The 22,942-nt window shown below is 36.7% G+C and overlaps 1 protein-coding gene across 2 annotated transcripts in view; it reads left to right on the top strand.

Annotated features, from left to right (window-relative positions):
* Positions 1-22,942, top strand: part of Jam2 (junctional adhesion molecule 2) — a 56,548-nt gene that overhangs the window by 8,552 nt on the left and 25,054 nt on the right. For both annotated transcript variants that reach the window (XR_006848912.2, XM_046430562.2), the window contains exon 2: positions 21,858-21,923. Coding sequence is in view for 1 of the 2 variants with exons in the window: in XM_046430562.2 (XP_046286518.1) it covers positions 21,858-21,923 (66 nt within the window). In the remaining variant the exon portion in view is untranslated. The remainder of the gene's footprint in view (positions 1-21,857; positions 21,924-22,942) is intronic.

Raw genomic sequence — 22,942 nt, 5'->3', positions numbered from 1 at the left:
GCTGTCATTTTATCAAGCAGAACCTGCTGTTTTAGTCTTAGCTTTCTTCACTCTGTGAATGCCTGCTTAATACTTTAATATGGACAAAATAAAAAAATAAAGAATCATTAAAGGCATTCACTTATATATTTTTAAAAAATATACTTATGGTACATTTAAATTGTGCAGAAAGGTTATAAAATGGAAGACAAATAGGTTTCCTTTGCAGTCCTCCTGACCCCTATTGTATGACCCACAGAGAACCCACTCTTAGGTGCTTTTCTAGAGTTTCAGGAAATTGGGGGAAAAGCAGTTATGGTGTATATGAGCATTCCTATATAGTTTCTTTAGAGTAAAAATCAGAAAGTCCAGAGGAGATGAGCAAGTGGGCCAAAGCAAGAGAGGGCAGGCATTAGCACCAGCTAAGATTCACAGACAAGTGCAAATGGGTGCTATTTTTAAAAGAGACCAAAGAAGAAGTAATGACCACAAATAAAAAGGGAACATGTTGAACTACTGGGAAAGTGCTAATTTTGAAAAGGGAGTTGAGTGTTTATGTTTTAAAAGATGCTTCAGGGGCACTTTAAAATAGGAATGAATTCTGATCAGCTGCAGAACTGACACAATAAAATAAACTATGACTCAAGTGTTTATTTATGCAACAATCTGAACACATAGCCATCTATGTCGTACAAATATTAAAATTTTACATGTATTTATATTGGATCCATGGTTGTGCTTTGGCCCTTATAATAATGCTTTTGGTCTTAGAACAAATCAGATTATTTTGTGCCGTGTGTGTGTGTGTGTGTGTGTGTGTGTGAGAGAGAGAGAGAGAGAGAGAGAGAGAGAGAGAGAGAACATATATGTGATTTAGCCTAGATACAATACATCTCCTTTACAACCTCCATTATTTTCTGTTGTTGTGATCATTGTATAATATTCTCCCCCTTGGCAAATGCAGTTAGACCTTCTTTTATTAATTGTGCCTTCCTAGAGTTACAAGGGAATATACTGACTAGTCTGTCTTATAGAGTTTTACAAAATTTTGCTGATTGTCTGATGCTTCCTGGAAGGTCTAACTCCAAAATTCTTTACCTTTTCTCTTAAGACTTTCCAACTCGTCCATCCATCAAAGCTGAAGTCTGTTACATATTATAATCTGGTGCTCTTGGCATATTCCTGGTTCTCATACAGCACTTTTCTGTACTGTTATAAAGTACACATGGGCACCTCTCTGGATTTTGAGTTTGTTGAGGCCAAAAGACAACATATTTTTGTGTTCTGGCACCTAAAATTTACCTGGCCTGAGGTGGTCCTTTAATAATTAGTTAATAGAAGATGATAACCTAAAGTTTACTTGTTTCTTAACTTCATAAAATTTTATTACCTTTTAATAATAAAAACACCAGGACACATGTAAAAGTAAAAATACCTAATTATTTTAGGGATTTTTGCATAATTAATTTTTTTTCATAATTTTACTATTTCTAGAACTCTCACCTCCCTTTATTAACTGTGCCTTCCTAGAGATTAAAAAAAATCAATACAACAATTGCAATATAACCCTTGCAATTTGCCTGAGATAAAACAAAACAAAGGATTTTAAAGAGTTACAAAAGTATTCTTTGGGGCAGGGGACTCCAGATTTGCCTCTCATGGTTGAATCTCTTTGCCACTCAGGTGAGATCATAGCAATCTAGGTCCATAATGGACAAAAACTCATTAAGATAAATGAGAAAATAGAGCTTGATAAAGTGATGATTAATTCCAAACCAAAGGTAATTTTCTTAGGTACTCTTGTCCATCTTGTGGGATCTTGACACCTGCTCATTATCACAGAAAAAAACATCCTCTGGATCCAGGTGATTCATCACCTCCATCCAAGGGTATGATCTCCCAGTTGGGTATAGGCAAATTCCAAGATCAGATGCATCCTGAGAATCTCAGTTCCTGTACTGTCCCCTAGAAAAGCTCTCTGAGGAGGTGGAATGTTCAAAAACACTGCCTGGGAAAATGATATTCAAACTTGTGATTACATATTCTACTTCTTTAAAAAAAGAGCATATGCCTCAATATAAGCTTTTGGTTATAAGTTTTATACATGCATTTCTGTATCAACATATGACATTAATTATGAAAACATACATGGAGAAGTGGAAAAATCAATAAACAATAATACCCCTGTGGGGGCAGAAATGAGATGATGAGCCAGTTATGGTGGCATACCTATGTAATCCCAGCTGTTTGGGAGGCTGAGGCAGGAGGATTGTTAGTTCAAAGCAAGCCTCAACAACTTAGCGAGGCCAGCAATTTAGCAAGACCCTGTTTCAAAATAAAAAATATAAAAAGGGCTGGGGATGTTGTTCAGTGGTTAAGCGCTCCTGGGTTCAATTCCTGGTACATAAAAATAAAAGACAGAAAGAAGAGAAAGAAGGTGATGATAGCTCTATATTAGAGTACTTTATAAAGCTTCTAGAATTAAAATCCTTTGGGATTGTTACAAGAATAGACAAAACAGACATACCAGTGGAACAACAATACGTAATATTCAAAAATTAGCCCAACTTCTTGGAAATTCAGCGTGTGTGTGTGTGTGTGTGTACATATATGGTAGCATCTGAAATTAGGGAAAATGCTTAATAAATATTCTTAAAATAATGGGGTAGCCACTTGAGGAGAAAATAGACTTGAACCTGTCAGTGTACATGAGAACAAATTCCACGTGGATCAGAGATCTACATGTTTGTAAGCAAATACATAAATGAAACCACATTCCTTTACCTCCCCTGCCAAAGAAAATCAAGACAAAATCAGGCAGGGATGTGTTCCTCTGGACTATATATTCCAGAAGAGCATACACATGGGAGAAATAAAACACCAGCCACTTGGAAGCTTCAGAAGGAGGATTGCAAGTTCTAGGGCAGTCTCAGCAACTTAGTTGGTAATATCACAAAATAAAAATAAAAGGGGCTGGAGATGTAGCTCAGTGGTAGAGTTCAATCCCCAGTACCACAAATAAATAAATAAAGCACCAAAAACAAATCAAAAGATAAATGATTAATTGGAAAAAGATATTTGCAATTTAAGCCTCGAAAAATTATTGACACTGATATAAAAGGAGTCCCTAAAAGTTAAAAGACAAACATCAAAAAAAATTTTAAATGGCATTAAAATAAACCTCAGTTCTCAGAAGAAAAATTTAAATGGTTTTTCAAAGATGAAGCTCTGTTGAATATAATTTAAAATGCAGATTAAACCATCACCAAGAAAGCATCACTTCCTTACTGGATTAACAAAAGCACGTAACTCATTTGCATTCTCTGTTTTTGAAGCTGTATGGAAACAGATGCTCTTACATCCTGCTGATGGGGCTGTGCAGTGTATAACTGCTAGGCAGGGGAATTCAGTAATAGATAAAGAAATTACTTATCTCCTGTTTGACCCACCAACCTCACTATGGGGAGCCTAGTCTAAATCTGTAGTTGCAAAAATAGGGTATGTCTTATGCATGTTATTTATTTCGAATTAATTATTATAAGAAGTATTGAAAACAATCAAATACCCATCAGTAAGGGATTGGCTGAATAAATAACATGATAGTTTGCAGTGTAACTATGTAAAGGAACAAGGGCATCTCCATGCACCTGTATCCCAGGATATTGAGGTCAAGGTGCAAGGCAGTATGATGAGGCACATGACATTTTGTGTAGGAAAGAAACACTGGAAGTTTAAGTGAAAACTATCAACAGTGGGTGGAAAGGGCAGTGTTGGGACAAACTTCTCTTACCATAACTTATTACACAGATTTGACGTTGAAAACTTAAAAGATAAAATTCACTAAAACATTTTTCTCTAATCGTTGTATTACAGTATAATACTACAAATCAGTGTATTTTAATGTACTTAGAACTCAAGTTTTTTAGTGTAGAAAAATAGATATATGTATAAAATTTTAAAAAGTTAAGTAAAAATCCTGGAACATTATAATTGAATTGGAAATAGCAATATGAACTCATGTTATTGTTTTCCTTTTTAAAGATATATACACACACACACACACATACATATATGTTATGTCTATATATGTGATATAAGTACCTATCTAAGTTAGTCAGCTTTTTGTTGCTGTGACCAACATAGCAGAGAATAATAATAAATAAGAAAAAAAGCTTATTTGGGGATTCTGGTTTCAGTTAATGGTTGGCCAAGTCCATTGCTCTAGGTCTGAGATGAGCAAAGGAAAGCTTCTCAGATTATGGAAGCCAAGAAAAAGAGAGAGAGGCTGAGGAGCCAGGGACAAAATATAATCCCTAAGAGCACACCCACAGTGACCTACTTCTAGCCATGCCCCACCTGCCTGCAGTTACCAGCCATGGCAGTAATCCTTCAAGTTATTAATCCACCAACTGGATTAACCCACTGATGAGGTTACAGCTCTCATAATGTAACTATTTTTCTTGTACATTTTACCTTAGGGTCTATTGGTTTAAAGAGAAAATAAATAGACCAAGTGAGCATTATGGCCTGAATGTTTATATCCTTCAAATTCATATGTTGATACCTAATCCCAGAGCAGTAGTATTAAGAGATGGGTCCTTGGGAGATGATTAGTACTCTTAGAGGCCTGAGGGAACTTGTTCACTCCTCTGCCACAGAGGACACAGAGAAGGTGCCAACTATCCCCATCTATGAGGGTGGGGCCCTCACCAGACATCACTTCTACTAGCCCCTTGGTTTTGTGAGCAATAAATGTCTGTTGTTCATTATCCAGGCTAAGGTTTTTATAATAGTAGCAAGGTCTAGAGTATTTGAGGGAAAGGTCCACTCTACATCAGGGGAAAAAAATGTAGCTGATATCCAGTAAATTTAGTAATGGCATTGCTGTGTATGTAGCCGGGGGTCTTGGAGTTCTACTTGATAACAGGGTTTTGTTTTGTTTCGTTTATTTATTTATTTTTTATGTGGTGCTAAGGATCGAACCCAGAGCCTCACATGTATAGGTGAATGCTCTACCACTGAGCTACAACCTCAACCCATAATATAGACCTTTCAATGCATTTCTTTTTTAAAGAAACTTTAATATTTTATCCCCCAAATGTAAAAATGCCATGGGATAATGCATGTCTCCTTCAGATACTGATAGCAAGGAAAGGTAAATATAAAAAAAGAGTTGAACATCAAAGACAGCTGGTTATATTCCTAAAAAATTAAAAAAAAAACCTTCATCTTACATGGGTTTAATGGATTCAGGTTTGATCAAGCCTTTCTTGTCAACCCTCTGACTCTTTGAAACAACAGAAAGAGAATATTGCATCCTTCTTAAAGGGTCAGGGCATAACCAGCATTTAACATATCAACCCAAGCATTTTTCCAAATTACTCATACTTGCTAAAATATTCACTTAACATTCAAATCCTTGTCATTAATAACAATATCAAGTTCCATGTAGGCATGTTAGGTGATTTAATTTACCATAGTTCCTTTAGTTTTGAAGACTCCCAACGCTAAGAAAACTCTGGAGAAGACACTGGTCATGGGGAAGGAATGGAAGAAATAGAGGCATTTAGCTGCTGAATTAGAAGCAGCCTATATACCGTGTCAGTGGCAGATACACATTGTCATTCTAGCCATTTATGTCAGAAGCTACTTCCATACTGGAGAACACTTTCCCCAAATATACTATGAATTCATAAGCAAGGGAATGTGGATGTTAATAGAGCAGGATATTTCACTTGGCCCTCTATTCCATGACCTCCAGCTTTAGGGTGGAAACAAGACTGCCACACAGCCCTTTAAAAGAAGCTATATTCAGAGGCTTAATTTTGTATCTTTCTTGCTGCTACCATTTCTATGTTCAGCCATTTATCTTTAGTGGTGAGATATCAAAATCTGCTAAGTAATGATGAGAACAATCAAGACCAGTCTTTTTGATTATGTGTTCTGGAGTATTTGAGGAAACTTATTCCTAATTATTAGAAAACAAAAGTACAGCCGGGTGCCATGGCTCATGCCTATAATCCCAGCAACTTGGGAGGCTGAGGCAGGAGGATTAATTTAAAGCTGGCCTCAACAACTTAGCAAGGCTCTAAGCAACTTAGCGAGACCCTATCTTGCTAAATAAAAAAAGGTTGGGAATGTAGCTCAGTGGTAAAGCACCCCTGGGTTCAATTCTCAGTACCAAAAAGAATTTTAAAAGTGCAGTTTTGGAAGTGGGCTATAGGAATACTTTTTTTACAGAGCAAAGTTGTATCACTAAAGACCCTCAAGCTCTAAGAATGCTCTAGAGGAGACGCTGGTCATAGGAAAGGAATGGAAGTGGAGGCCTTTAGCTGCTAAATTAGAAGCAGCCTGAAGCCTGTGTCAGCAGCAGGTGCACACATCATTCCAGTCATTTTGAAAACTCACCATTCTTTTTAGAGGACGGTGGGCTCCCATCTTTTACCTAAAACAACATTAGTCACATTGTCTCTGATATGGCCACCCAGCCTCAGCCTCCCAAGTTGCTGGGATTATAGGCATGCAGATATATACATGTAGATATCATTATATAATTTTTCCCAGGTAGATGCATCAAAATTAGTTAAATTATTCTGAGTTGAAAATGTGATCCTTTGAAATATAGTAACTTATAAGTGTGAAGAATTACATTGAACTTAGATTTAGAGCGGTGAGGAATTAAAAGTCTAGAGAGGTCAGATAGAACACAGCAGAGCTGAAAAGCCTCATAGTATACAATGAAGGTCTTGAATAAATCCTGTGCTTTTCCAATACCTCTTTTATAGTTGTGAGAACACATATGACATAGTGTAGATCATAGGTTTTACTTTATAAAAACAACTTTATGGACATGTTACATTAGCTTATATAATGAACATGAATATAGTTTATAAAACAAAACTTTCAAATCTCTGTTCACTCAGGGTGTGGGGGATTAAGTCAAGACTTAAAATATATGCAAAATGATACTTTATTTTTAATTCACTTAATATGTGGGTTTAGTTTGCCAGGTGTTGTAGATTAGAAAAATATAATTATACTATATTTTAAATGCATTTATATACAAATATAATTTATACTATACTATTAGATATAGTAAAAGTTTATAAATTTGAAGATAAAACATGTTCACTTTTGTTTACAATAGACATTTAATTATCTTGTATTCTGGGTTAAGTGTGATATAGGTACAAACTTGCATCAAACGATTCCTAACATCACCATGTTCCTAACGCTATCCAATGGAAAGATTGGATATGTAAAAGATTGCTTGTATTAAAAATAAAGGCTTATTGCCAGGTGTGGTGGTGCACGCCCTGGTGCATACCCACAATCCCAGTGGCTTGGGAGGCTGAGACAGGAGAATTGCAAGTTCAAAGCCAGCCTCAGCAATGAGGAGGTACTAAGCAACTTATTGAGACCCTGTCTCTAAATAAAGTACAAAATAGGGCTGGGGATGTGGCTCAGTGGTCAAGTGCCCCTGAGTTCAATCCCCAGTACCCTCAAAAAATAAATAAATGAAAATAAAAACAAGGCTTATAAAAAGTACCATGTCAGGGGCTTCGGATGTAGCTCAGTGGTAGGACACTTGCCTAGCATGTATGAGGCCCTGGGTTCAATTCCCAGCACTAGACAAAAAAACGAAAACAAAAACAAAAACAAACGTACTATGTCAGATAAAGGAAGGTGTTACCTTTCCTGACACCAGAGTGGGGTGTTGAAGTCGATAGGAGTTACCCTGTGAATACATAGGAGTTCACATTGTGGCAGGGGAGTGTGGAAGGGAGGTGATTACAGGAAGCAAAATGGAGAATGCTATGTTAACTACATGAATGTTAACTACATGACTGAGAGCCCTACAGTATGTGACATGAACACAAGGTTTATAGGAGGCAGTGGTGAGAGTGAGGCTGGAAGGACAAGAGCCATCTCTGAAAGGCCGTTTGAAGGAATTGGAAATATATCCTGAAGGCTAGGGGAAGCTCTAAAGGAAGCTAAATATGATCAGATCATTTTTAAAGAGGCTAATTCAGACAAGAGTGAAGAGGGGGAATTGCAGACTTGTCTATGTCTACATTCAGTTTTAGCAGTTTCCCTCCTGAATCAAAGGAAGAGGGAATCTCTCCTATCTAATGCCAGCCTCTTACCTGCGCTCATGATCCTGTTCTTCCAGACTCCTGGGGTCCTTTGCTTCAGCAGTTATCCCTTTTCAACTTATCTTCATTATTACTTGTCTAGTTACAGGCTAAAACACACTCAAGTCTACAATTTTACCTGGAGGGGAAAGAAAAAAAACCACCATTTTTCTCTAGTCACATTTCTTGAAACCATGACCTATTTTTATAGTATCCATTTTCCTACTGATCATTCAGCCCACTGCAAACTGCCCCTTTCCCATGCCATTGAAATTGCTGTCAGTGTGTCACTAATAAATTTATTAGTTCTTAAATCCATGGCTTGCTTTCCACCAAAACCTTACTTAAGCTCTCTGGAACGGGAACTATTGTCCACACTGCCTCCTTGGAAATCTGCCCATCCTTGACTTCCATGACATCCTGCTGCCCTACTTTCTCCAATTGTCCCTTCTCATCCCTTCATGATTTCCTTTTAGACTTTTTCTTTTTTATTCTACTCCAGTGTTTCATGCTTAAGATTGTACTTCTTCCTAGAGAGCCGCAGTGCTTTTTTGCATGTTAAAGATGCTAATAAGTTCTCTCCTATAAGAGAAAACTTTGTTTGACTTGTTAACCCACTGTTTCTCAAACCTTTATCACAAAGGTACTCTCATCTTTCTATAAAATGCTAAAGTCAGTTCCCAGTGCGAGGGAACAGATGCAGGAAAGAGGCATCAAGAGAATGATGTCATAAAAATCACCAAATGTGACAAATCATAAAATGGTATTTATTTTATCAATAATTAATTAATGATTTTATTAATTTATTACTGTAATTCATTATGATACTTGAATCAGTCAGGGATCTCCAGAAAAATAAAACCAACCAGATGTGTGTATTTGTGTGTTTATTAAATTAACTGATCTGTGTAATTCCATTATGATGCTTGAATTAGTCAGTTTTCCAGAAATCAACAGGATCTGTGTGTTTTTGTGTATATAGAAGAACTTATTTTAAGCAATTGTTTTATGTGATTATGGAGGCAGGCAAGTCCAAAATCTGCAGAATGGGCCAGAAGGCTGGAGAGACCCAAGAACTGACAATGCTGCAGTTCAAGTCCAAAAGCCATCTGATGACAGAATTCCCTCTTGCATGAAAGGAAGTCAGTCTTTTTGTCAATTTAGACTCCGTTGATTGGATCAAACCCACTCACATTGGGGGACTCAAAGGCTTTTCTAAGTGTATTAATTTAAATGTTAATCATATCCAAAAATACCCTCACAGAGGAATATACAGAATAATGTTTGCCATATATTTGGGCACAGTGTCAAGTTGACGTAAAATTAAGTATCACAATGCTATTTTCAAAACTGTTTTTTGGTAATTTTGGTTATCAAAACTTTAAGCAAGTAAATAATATTTTTTTTTCTTTTCTCTTTCTCTTTCTTTTTTCCTTTCTCTTTTATTTATTTATTTATTTATTTTATTTTGCATTACTGGAGATTGAATCCAGGGGCCCTGTGGGATGCTCTACCACTGAACCCATTTTAATTTATTTTTATTTTGAGACTGGGTCTCACTAAATTGGTCAGGCTGACCTTGTACTTGTCATCTTCCTGCCTTAGGCTCCTTAGTTGCTGGGATTACAGGTGTGTTCTACCACATTCAGATTAATTTTTTAACATATTCATCTTGTGTTATTAAATTGAGAATATTTTATTAAGCTTATTTTCAATTTTATAATAACAAAGATGTTTTATTTTTTCTCTTATTTATTTATTTATTTACACCAGTGGTCCTCTTTATGCTTGAACATAGCCCTTGCTGCTCTTCCACTGCAACTTATTTTTTTAAATGAACATGTTTCTTTCTCTTCCTCTCTCCCTGCTCCTCCCTAATCTCTAGGGAATAGGATTACCCTTCTTCCCCATTTTAGGCAGATTTATCTGTCCTTGAGTACTTACCCACCTTTGGAACAAGTAACCTAGACTATTGATACCAAATGAGACCAGAAGACTCAGAAATGACTGTCTCCCAAAGTAACAAGGGAATGACAACTCCTACAGAGAACATGTGGAATGTAGCCTTTGAATCACCTCTTTAAAAGCTCCCTGTTCCTGTTGATGGGCAGAATCACAGCCTTTGGGACAGTAGTCCCCTGTGTTTCTCCTTTGCTAGCAAAGCAAAAAAACCTTTTTTCCTTTTTCTCAAAACCATGTCCTCATCACTGGATTGGCATTGGAGACAAGGACCAAGCTTTCAGTAAAATCCTGCTCTTTTAAATACTTAATGTATTCTAAAAATTGGGCCTTTTTCTCATAGCATATACTGTACTCATTTCCCGAACATTCCAGGAGGCAGCTCCAAAGATCTCATGGGTTTAAATACATGTAGATATCATTAAACAATTTTTTTTTAATCAGACTCTAACTGACCCTAGAAAGTGCGTGTTTGTGTGAGCATGCAGTTGGGTGTGTTGGGCCAGTTTAAATAAAAGAGTCAGAGAACTGCCTTTACCAAAAGAAAAAGACAATAATAGTCCCTGGATTTAGAGCATGCAAGAAATCAGTGTAGCTAATTTGAGCAATCTTGCCTGACGATTGCAAATATGACAGTAAAGCAATGCCAAGCCATTGTTTCCATGTTCTGCACTTCAAAATAAATGGTTCTTATTCTTTTGGCTTCCTGAAGACTAATCAAAGGAAACATGAAGCAACAATATGCTGGGAGGTTTCCTTTGGTTTTCAAATTTCTTTTGTAAGCATTCGTGGTCATAGAGTATAATTAATAACACATGTACAAAATGTAAGGTTGAAGATTTTCTGACTCATCATCCAGCAGGAGACTTGAAAAATAAAATCCACACAACTCTTACGTTTTCAGGAATGAAGTTTGGTACAGAGGATGTGTACAGTAGGTCATTGATCCTATGAAATCATAAGTGTTTTAGAGGTTAAATTATGAGACCATGGTCCCCAGAGACCATGTTCTTTATCTAAGCCTGGTGTGTGGTCAAATCTGGGAAGCAGAATACACACATTAATAAGGAGAAGGCTAGGGTTGGGGGTGTAACTCAGTGGAAGAATACTTGCCTAGAAGGAAATCCCCTACACTACAAAAGATAAATAAAATAAAAAATAAGGAGAGGTCCATGATTATTTGCAGCCCATGATTATTTGATCAGTAGCACTCTGTGTATGAAAAAAATACCAAAAAAATCTTATTTTTGCACATTTTGCAAAATGGGCACACATTTCTGGTCCTCCCATCCCACTGCTAGGGCCTTGGGCAATCCCAAGTTTGGTCCCCAAAGCTTAAGCTTCATTAAAGTCACGGTCCATTTGTCCCTTTTATGTGCCTATTCATTACATTTTATAAATATTCTATTTCAGAAAAAGATTGAAAACACTAACAATGCTATCTGTCTTTGAAAAACGCAAAGATAATCTCATTTGCAAGTTATGAATTTAATAGATTGGTGATAGCAAAGAAACCTTTTGACACTTTTATGCTAATTCTCACAAAACATAATTTGTATTCATAACTGCTTTCAAAAAATGAAAACATTTGAAACATTAAACGGTTGCAAATGATTTCTGAAATTCACTCAGTAAAACAGAAGCAAAACCTCCAAGATATAAAGAGATTTTTATAACAATACTAAGTAACTGTGTGGGAGGGTGGAGACAGTTTAGGAGATGGTAGTTATTGTCTCATATGTGCACTTAAGGGATTTTAAAAATGTCAAATAATTGTGGGATAACCCTTTCCCTATTCCCTGGCCCAAGCAGCACCTAAGTAATCTATGTGAGTCTGCTTTTAGGACATTTTGTACAGAGATTACCAGATACTCACAGAATTTCAAACCAGAATTGATGATGCAGATTCTGGTTCTGAAGACTGGTTTGGAAACTCAGGTTTAGGCAATTTTCTCAGAGCTGATCAAACTCTACAGAAGTGATATGCAATACCAAATTCCAAAAACAACTTATTTGTAACTGTATTAGTGAACTCATTTCTACTGAGAAATATAATTACCAAATGCTGATGACATTCTGGACTTTTAATCTTTAAAAACCAAAGTAGGTATTAGGCAATTACAATTTCATATTAAAAGGCAATGAATAATTTTAATCAATAAAACTCTTAAAGCTCCATGCACCATCTCTCCTACAGAAGTGTACCTGTGACACTTTTCAGACCACCTATGCCATTGGTGCAAAGACACTCGGGCTTGTTATTCTTACCTCTTTGCCATCACACCCTATGTCTGTTCTGTTATCTGACCTCTTTAGTGATTCCCTATTTTACACTAATAAAATTATAGGGCCATTCTTTCCTGGCACCTTAATCTTAACAGAGAACCAGTTAGGACATGGAATGATCAACAATTGTAGCTTCTATTGAGTATATGATTCCTATCAATATCAATTTCTTTTTCTTTTTTCTTTTTTTAGTATCAGGGATTAAACTCAGAGGCATTCAACCACTGAGCTACATCCCCAGCCCTATTTTGTATTTTATTTGGAGACAGTGTCTTACTAGTTGCTTAGCACTTCATCGTTGCTGAGATTGGCTTTCAACAGTCGATCCTCCTGCCTCAGCCTCCAGAGCCTCTGGGGTTACAGGGGTTACAGGTGTGTGCCAACACACCTGGCTTCACTATCACTTTTGAAAGATGACATTTCTTCATCTTGTCTTGAGAGTCTATTGGATTTCACTGCTGCCATCCAACAAATATCTATAGATGATGTCACTGGTGAACAAATTGTGGTTGGCTGAGATTGTCATTTGTGAAATATCATGAGGAAATTCACAGAATTATAAAATAATTTCCATAATGTCCTGGCGGGTAACACCTGGTAAGAAATTCACAATGACTAAAACATTTGAAGAGGTGCCAAGAAACACTTCTTTGAAAATTTGTAGAATTTATTTTACTTTGAGAAATTAACTTATTTATTGCATCTCTTCTAATAGCACCTGAAAATTTTAATCATACAGTTCCTCAAGGCGCAATGGAATGCCCTATTGAATTTACCAATGCATATAACTTACATAAAAACAGCTGTGTACTCTACTCTGAAACATCAATAGTCCCATTTATACTCAAGTTGTTAAAGACCAGAAAAAGGGGAGTGCATACAACTTCATGAACTAGATGACAAAATTCATGGTTTGTTCAATTTAGCTTGGTCACCATAAATATCCATGAATACTCTCTGTTAAATGATAATTTTTAATATACTCCTTGAATATCTTTACAGCCCTAAAGCTTGAAAATGTACGTGAAGCCATTCACAGCATTTGTTGTATTTGCTTCTACTTCCTCCCCTCACCTTGAGGTTTGAGAGACTCAGAAGACCAAAGAGGCCAACTAACTAAATGCACATCTTAGCCTCCTTGCTTTCTAAATTGTTGCAACTTTAAGGAGCTTATTTCACTGCTTTCAACTGTCACATCTATCAATAAAGATATAAACACAGTGGAGTTATATCTTACTTAGATGTTAGGTTCTTAAAGGGAAGTTTTATTCATAGTCAAAAATCACCCTTAAATTCTTTAGGTCTTCATTAACTTACCAGGACATCACCACAAGTCATTAGTTATAAAGCCAAGAGCCTTTTTCTTTCTCTTAGCACTTTCGCTTGGATTCCCTTTCTCTGAAAATAGAATGTGGATGACTCAAGAAGAGGAAGGGCCAGAATGTTTCCTTTGAGAGACTAGAAGGTTATTCTGTCTGTGTTTCTGTCTCTTTCTCCATTTTTCTTTCTTCTTTATTCCCTAGATCTAGAATGGATGAATAATTGTGAGATAGATGAGTATATTACCTAATTTCTAATTCCTACTTGATTGGATTACTTTCTATCCATACAAATTAGCCACAATAAATTCTACATGGTATTATTTTGCTAACCCTGTGCAACTATTTATATTCATTAGTATAATAAATATATATTAGTAATGTACTAATGTATATTTAATGTGAATTGTACTAATCCATATGGCTGTTAACTTTTATTTTTTTAAACTTATGAAATAATTTATGTCCTTAGTTTTATAACTTGACTTTATAGGTGATGCTGTCTGTACTGTACTTATAAAATAAAAGACCTCTATAGCACTTCAATTTTTCGAAATCATGTTTTCAATTAAAAGTGTTGCCTTAAGCAATATTTGTATAGTAATTTAAAAGTTATTGTAGTGTAAAGTAAGTATTTATTCTTAGCTAAATCAGATTATCTTAGATGAAAAATAAAAAATGTAAGAATTTTTATTCTTAAAATGGGGGGGGGGGGGTGGGGGAAGAAACACAAAGGGTTTCATTTGACCAGGAATTATTTGACTTGGAGTGGTTAGCAGTTAAGGACATTATCATCTTTAACTTTAGTTTGTGAACTTCTGCCAGTGACTTTGGAATACATCCATTACTATTAAAGAGGTTTTTGTAGCTAACTTTAAAACAATCACTGACCTCAACCATTGGGCTCACATCATGATTTTTTTTGTTGTTGTTTATTTTCACATTTATTTATTCTAGAAAAGTAAAGAAAAAAAATTGGTTCAAGAAGGCATCCAAACAGATTATTCCTAACATCTGTTGGTGACATATTTATATACAATCCAATATTTTATTTTCATAAGTTTTTAGATACAAGTTTTAAAAAGTACACTTTAAGGCTCAGAAAGCCTATAACAAAGTAGAAATCTTATAAAGCATGTTTTTAATTTTAAGGTTCACAACTTTATGTTTAAATAAGTTCAACATAAGTGATCTTATATGTTACATATTTTTACAAGCAAACCTTAAAGTAAGTAAATTAGAGATAGCAAGGTCACCAGAAGAAGATGCTTAAAAACCACAGAAATAAATATTCAGATACCAAGAAATACTACCCATTTATTGATTTATTTACACTAATCCCCTAGGGGCTGGGGTTGTAGCTCAGTTGTCTAGCATGCTTGATGCCTTGGGTTCAATCCCCAGCAATGCAAAACAAACAAGCAAGCAAGCAAGCAGCAACAACAGCAACAAAAAACCTAATTCTCCTCACTAATGGTTGTATATCTAAGAAATGAAATCATTATGTCAAAGAGACATCTGCATTCCTATTAATTGCAGCACTATTAACAACAGCCAAGAAATAGTCACAACCTATGAATAAGTAAAGAAAATGTGGCACATATATATCTTGGAATTCTATTCAGCTATAAAAAATGAAATCCTGTCATTGACAACAACATGGATTGATCATTATGTTAAGGTGATATAAGCCAGGCATAGAAAGACAAGTAACATGTGTATCACTCACATGTAGAATCTGATGGAAACTGAGAGTTGATCTCACAGAAGTTGAGAATAGGATGGTGGTTCCCAGGGCTGGAGGCAGTACAGGGATGAGAGGGATGGGAAGAGGTTGATCAATGGGTACCTAGTAAGTTAGAAAAGAGGAGGAAGTTCTGGTGAGCTGTTGCACAGCAGGGTGGCTATAGATAACAATAATGTACTGTACATTTTAAAAAACCAGAAGAAAGAATTTTAAGAGTTTTTCACTATAAACAATTATACATGTTTGAGAAAACCTATTTTTAACCTGATTCAGAAATATACAATGTATACATATACAGAAACATTGCATGGTACCCTCTTAATATGTACTTTTTTAATGTGTTTGTTAAAATAAGTGTATACCTGAAACAAAAAATCCAATTTCTATTATAATTTTTTGCTTTCATAGCTTCATGTATTCAATTTTTTTTTTAGTTAGTGTCTGGGACATATATTTTTTCTGTTCAAATATATGCATGTAAAATTTATGAAGGAAAAATTAATTTCCTAAAATCACATTTGATGTTATTTTTCACAGGATTTTTACTGAGTTTTGAAATTTTAAAAAATATTTCTCAAAAGAAGCTTTAACAAGTAGAACACTGGAAGTGAGAAAGAGGGAAAAGATTCACTTTCTCATTGATTCCTGGAACACAGCTCCTAAATCTTCTAATCTCACATTATACTAAAGTTTGCCTCACATGAAGGAAAGCCAAAGTCTGCTGAAGAAAATAAACACTCTCAGTAGGCAGTGTGGTGTTTGGAAAGTTCAAAGACATGACCACATGGAGGGAACAAAGATTAATCCTATTTTTCCTATTTTTGCCTAGATTTCCCCTCAACTGGTTTACAGGGAATATGAGTCTTCATTGTTTTGTCTAAAAAGTGTACTAAAATACTTCAAAAATCACAAGAATAGTCACTCATAATATGAGAGCATTTTTGAAGGCACCAATTCAAAAGGGAAAAGAAGCTTTTTCAAAGTGTCTTTTGAACGTTTCACAGAAAAATGTTTTGGAATCATAATCACTGTCAAAAATATCCAAAGATTTAAGTAGTAAATGTAGGATAATACAACAAGGACATTGAAGTTCCTGCCTTTTCCTCAAATGTTGTGCAGCATCCTGAGCTTCTCCCCACACAATGCTAGAAGCACCAACCATCTCCAAATCATGACGACTAAAAATGTCTGTAGACATTGGCTAAGAATCACTGTTCTGAGCTTAGATAGGCTGGTTTGAAGAACCAGTCATAGAAATAAGCCAATATACTAAAGGACAGCAAAGAACTATGAGTTCAAAGATTTTTAAAATTCCTATGCAATCAGAATTTCACAACTGCTAGAGTCTGTAAACAAGTCAAGATGGCACCTGGCATTTTGCAGAGGGAGTGGTTTGTGAAGTAATGCCAGCGAGCCATTAGTGCAGGGATAGTAAATGCAAAACATGGACTATCCTCAGGATGAATTGGAATTGAAAAAAAAAACAATCTTTAATATCTATAGCTAAAACATACCAGGTTTTTGGCAAAGCAGACAATTGGGGAATCCCTGATTGAGCAGGTCCCATAATAACCATCTCATTATTAATGGCTCTTAAATCTTGCAATAATCTCCATTTACCAGATTTCTTTTTAATGACAAAAATGGGAGTATTATGGGGAGATACAGAAGGTTGTATATGTCCCTCTGCTAATTGTTGTTTGACCAGGTCATGGGCTACTTGTATCTTTTCTTTAGTCAGGGGCCATTGAGGAACCCACACTGGTCTTTCTGATTTCCAAGTAATTTTGATTGTCTCAGTGGCCCTTTCTGAAAACCCAATCCATGTCTATTTATTCCTTGATCTATTTGAATTGGTGTTGCTATACCTTGTTCTTGTTCTCTTAATCTTTTTTCTTTCCTAAAGCCTTGTCTAGCCCTAGTAGTGGGCGCGTTAGGATTGATGTTATTTGTTAATGTCAAACTTAATTGATCTAGGACGTCTCGTCCCCATAAATTTATAGGAAGATGATCCAATACATATGGCTGTATAGTTCCTTCACATCCTTCAGGATCCTTCCAATCTAATACCATTGCACTTCTATGGGGATTAGTTGCCACTCCTAGGCCTCGAAGTGTTTGAGTGGCTTGTTGTAATGGCCAATGTTTTGGCCATTCTTGACGAGATATGATGCTAAGGTCAGCTCCTGTGTCCAGTAGCCCATTGAATTCATGTCCTTGAATATTTAGTTTTAGCATTGGGCAAGAATCTAAATTTAAAGACAGCATAGCCCAATCCACACCTGTGGAGCCTAATCCCCTGGAACCTCTTTCTACAGTATGACTGGAAAATTTATCATGCAGGCTGGGTATTATTAATAACTGTGCTATTCTATCTCCTGGTGAAATTACTGATATACCTTTTGGAGAACTAGCTATAATTTTTATTTCACCTTCATAATCGGGATCAATTACCCCAGGACTTATCATAAGTCCTTTTAGTGTAGAAGAACTGCGTCCCAATAATAAGCCTACTGTTCCTTGGGGAAGAGGTCCTTTTACTCCTGTGGGAATGATTTGAACTCCCATCTCTGGAGTTAGTACTGCTCTGGCGGAGGCGCAGATGTCCAACCCTGCGCTCCCTCTAGTTTGTCTGATGAGGGATTTAATGGATAATGTGTCCTTGGCACTACCCTGATGGTGTTGCTGGGTTCCTCCATTGCCCCGTATATTTGTGGTTGTGGGCCCCGGAGCATTGGGTCCCCCAGTCCGTTTTTGGCAATGGAGCCTGATGCCTTTCTCCACGATATCGTGGGTAAACACTTGGTCCTTGTCCGTTTTTTGATAATGGAGTACCCTCTATGGTGGTTTGAGAATGGCATTCATTAGCCCAATGTCTCCCTCTACGGCATCGTGGGCAAATACCCGGTATTCTATTCCTTTGATACCTAGCTTTGTTAAACCCTCCTCCTATGGGGCAACTCCTTTTAAAATGTCCTGTTTGTTCACAATTGTAGCATGTTTTTGGTCTAGCATCTAAAGCCTGTTGTACTGCTGCCAATCCTTGCCCTTGTTCATTAATGTCTCTACATAATTTAATATATGTTTTTAAATCTTCATGTCTCCATGGTCTAATGACCTCTCTGCAGCAACGATTTGCTTGGTCATAAGCCAGTTGTTTTATAAATGGCATTGCTTGTTCTGTATCCCCCAAAATTCTGGAAGCTGTTTGAATAAGCCTATCTACAAATTCAGCGTAAGGTTCATTAGTTCCTTGTATTACGTTAGATAATTGTCCTTGTAAAACTCCATGCCCCTGTAAAGTTTTCCATGCCCTAACCGCATCTACAGCAATTTGTGCGTATACGCCAGGATCATATTCAATTTGTTGCCATTGACCCTCATAAGGTCCTTTTCCTAACAACATATCTAGATTTCTTTGAGGGTAACCAGCTGCTGCATTTCGCCTAGCTGTCTCCGTGCAATATTCCTCATTGGCAACCTTCCATAACAAATATTGTCCTCCATTTAGCACAGATCTACACATGTTAGCCCAATCTGCTGGCGTCATGTCCAAGTTGGTAATGGATTCGACCATGCTCACAGTGAAGGGTGCTTATGGGCCATAGGTTGTTACAGCCTCCTTTAATTGCTTCACTGTTTTGAAATCTAAAGCATGGTGAATTCGTTGCCCTCCTGCCTGCTCAAGTACAGGGCATGCTAACCTTTGAGGTCCTGCCTCAGGATTCCGTGCATCAATTACGGGATTTGAGGGCCACTCAGCTGTAGATGGAGCTGTTGGTTGAATTACGCCCTCTGGTGATAGAATGGAGTTAGTAGCAACCTCCTGTTGTAGCTCCCCCCCATGGTTGTTTGTCCTTTAAGCTTTCTTCCTTTAAATTTTCTTCTGTCTGACTAGCTCGAGAGACCTTCTCTTTTGCTTGACCTAACATGTTTTCTACCATAGTCTGGACCTCTAACAATTTACTTAACAGTCTTTCAGTTTGTTTTTTACTAATTTCTAATCTACTATAAAAGTAACGCAACCCAATAAGATAACATAAAACAAAACTGAAACAGAATGCAACAAAAACGGAACAAAAAATCGTTTTATCAATTTTCTCTTTCTCAGGGCCGAACAACTTCAAACCTTGAGCCAACCATTTTTCCCAGTTTGCCTGAGAAAGTTCTAGGGATAGGCAGCTTGAAACAAAAACAAAATAAATCAAAACAAGAACACATTGTTTTTTGAAATGGTCACCCATTCTCTCGCCTTCCCTCAGGGGCGAGCAATTTTACTCACCTCCAAGCTTCAGGCGTTCCCCATACGGGCCACCATCTGCCACAGTCCGGCTGCAGCAAAATAACTGGGGGGTGACAAACAACTTGTGTACATTGATACAGCAGGAGTGGGAGCCGTTTATTGTAGGACAACAGAGGTATTTATACATTCCACATGGCTTATCTAATTAACATAAACTAGATACAGCAGTCAACCAATCAGGAACCTCCACACTTAATGGCTCACTGGTGTTACTTCACAAACCACTCCCTCTGCAAAATGCCAGGCGCCATCTTGACTTGTTTACAGACTCTAGCAGTTGTGAAATTCTGATTTCATAGGAACTTTCAAAATCTTTGAACTCATAGTTCTTTGCTGTCCTTTAGTATATTGGCTTATTCCTGTGACTGGTTCTTCAAACCAGCCTAACTAAGCTCAGAACAGTGATTCTTAGCCAGTGTCTACAGATATTTTTAGTCGTCATGATTTGGAGATGGTTGGTGCTTCTAGCATTGCGTGGGGAGAAGCTCAGGATGCTGCGCAACATCCTGTAGTGCACAGGACAATCTCTTCTAATAAGGGATGATCCAACCTCAAAGGTCAATGGTATCAATATTGAGAAACCCTGCTTCAGAGCCTCCCCTCTGGGAATCCTTTGGTGTCTGGCTTCCCTAGTCACAGCCTCTTATCTTCCACCTGTGTTGTGCTTCAGAGCGAGTCCTTTGCCTTTGTTATAACCAATTTCCCAGTCTTTCCTTCCTCCGTTAGACCAATATATCTTTCCACGTGGCATCTTTGTTAATTGGCAGTTCTTGTTCATAGTTCAGCTTGGGAGAAACAGGGTGTAGTACAGGTATAATAAAGTAATTAACCATGTGGGTTGTGGGTGCAGACAGGCTGAGTTCAAACTCCAGCTCCACCATGTACACCATGTACTACTCATAGAATCTTGATTAAGTTTCTTATTCTCTCTGTGCTTCAGTTTTCACACTTGAGAAAAAAATGTGGATAAAAATGGTACCCAGCTGCAGATAATTCTTGTGAGAGCTAAGTGAATTAATACTTGTAAAGTGCTTGGGATATTGCCTGACATCTAAGTACTTAATAAATGTTGCTATTATTTTTCTTTCTCAACAGTCTGCCAAGATTCACATTCTCCAACTCACTTCCTCCTCTCTACTCCAAGTCTGTGGAGCAGATATATTTCAGTCACAATGGTTTCTTGTAAATGTTTTGCATGATCTATGTTTTTTTTGACATTTCTTTCAAGGTCAGGGTTTTAATGTGGCAAGGCAAGAAGTGCCCTGTTTCTCTCTCTCTGGTTTTGGCTATCTGTATCCCTTCCTTGGGGCAAGGAGCAGTTACAAAGGTGGGAGGGGGCAAAGAGAAAAAGGACAATCTTTCAAAACATTATCCTGGTTGATGCACAATTCTCAGTCCATAGATGGAAACTTAGAGTGAATGGATGAGAGGGTGGAGGTATCATGGGCAGTGCCTAAGATTCTGGCCAGAGTGACCATGTGGATTGTGATGCCTTTCACTATAATGAGGTAACCACCGCTCTGAACTTAGGCTTGTTTGAAGAACCTTAGAGTTACCAGTTTTAGAAATAACATTTGGGCTTAAACTGATGAGTTCATCTTTTGCTCACAAGTTTGTGGAAATGGAGATACAGATGTCCAGCAGAAACATGGCAGGAGGGACTCCATGGGAAAAGAGATTGGAGTTGGAGATATGGATGTAGGTATTAATGGTAGAGTCAATGAGAGGATGTAAGATTATATACAAAGGGGATTGTTGAGTCAGAAAAGTGGTTTCTAGATGGTTGGATGAATGGATGGGTGGGTGGACATAGGCTGCATATTAAGATAAATTAAGGACATAAAGACATGAGCTCTTGTTTTCAGTGGGGCTGGTGAGAATGGCTTGTATGTGGAGGGGTGCAAATACATTCATAGGTTTAGCTTTGGGAAATGCTTGAAGTACAAAACCATAATAAAATGGAAGTGACATGTATAGCTTGATTTTTCTATTTTGATATTTTAAAACATATATTATGTATAAATCTATCCCCCAATCTAGGCCATTGTTCTTAAAATGGTATTTCCTTTAAACATTTGAAAACTAATTTTTATACTATTTTAATTATCTTATCTGTTCTAACTTTTCAGATCATAAAGCCTATGGATTATCTGCCCCCAAAGACCATCAAGTTGTCACAGCTATAGAGTACCAAGGTATGGTATTTACCAATTCTTACAGGCTGTAATATTTAAATGACTCATGAGGGTAACAGGTGGTATTATTTTTATATTTGTTGGCATATTCTCTTTCACCCCACACTAATTCTTTTGCCTAAAATATTCCATGCATTTCCACATTTATAACACTTTCTCTACCTCCTCAGTAAACATTCTGAATCATCAATAAAGGCCAGATGTACATAGAAGGTCTCCTATAACATAAATTATCTGTGACAAAATCTATTTTGCAAAACAGAGAGAGATCTTAAGAAAAATTTTAACCAGTTGAAGAAGGTTAATGGAAGTTAACACCCCAACTAAGTATTTAAGATGACATTAATGTATTCTATTTTGAAGTGCCATTTTCTTATTTATAAATGCAGGGATTAGTATGTATTTTGTTACAGTTAAAAAAATACTTAAAGAACTAATAATTACCCCCAAATAGTATATAGAGGCTTTTATAAGTGTACTTCAAATATTGACCATCCTTTTTTTTGACCTTAGGACACAATGAATAATACAAAGAAACCAGAATAACTAGTCTTTCTTAAATGCAATGTTTGTTTATGTCAGAGATTGTAAACACTTAAGACACAGGTCCCAAACACCTACTCTCTTGTCTTCAGGAATGTTTTCTTCCTGAAGTTGGAGACAGTTTGAAGGAAAGGGTCAAAGATGAGAGAAGAGACCTGGAACACGAGTTAGTATTTATATGGTGCTTACAGTAGTGTCTAACACACACGTTATACGTGCTTGACAAGTAAAAAAATGTTATAAAAACTAGTCCATTATTCAAAAACAACAAACCACTTAGTAACAAGTCACTTAAATAATTTTTAGGCTAATTAAGTCCTTTTAATTCCAATGTTTTACATGACTAAGCTAATAAGACACCCTTTATTGTGAGTTAGTTTTAAGTAAGGAGAAGTGGAAAGAGGAAATTAATGGTTGGAAGTAACTTGGACTCTGGAGTACTTGCAGAAAGATAAATAGGTTGAGTAAGATGCCAA

This window comes from Marmota monax, unplaced genomic scaffold, assembly GCF_021218885.2.
Source record: "Marmota monax isolate L192 unplaced genomic scaffold, Marmota_monax_Labrador192_F-V1.1 WCK01_AAM20220418_F8-fsc00016, whole genome shotgun sequence".
Classification (NCBI taxonomy): Eukaryota; Metazoa; Chordata; class Mammalia; order Rodentia; family Sciuridae; genus Marmota; species Marmota monax.
Note: the sequence above shows the minus strand (reverse complement) of the source record. Positions and strands in the feature narration are given on the sequence as shown.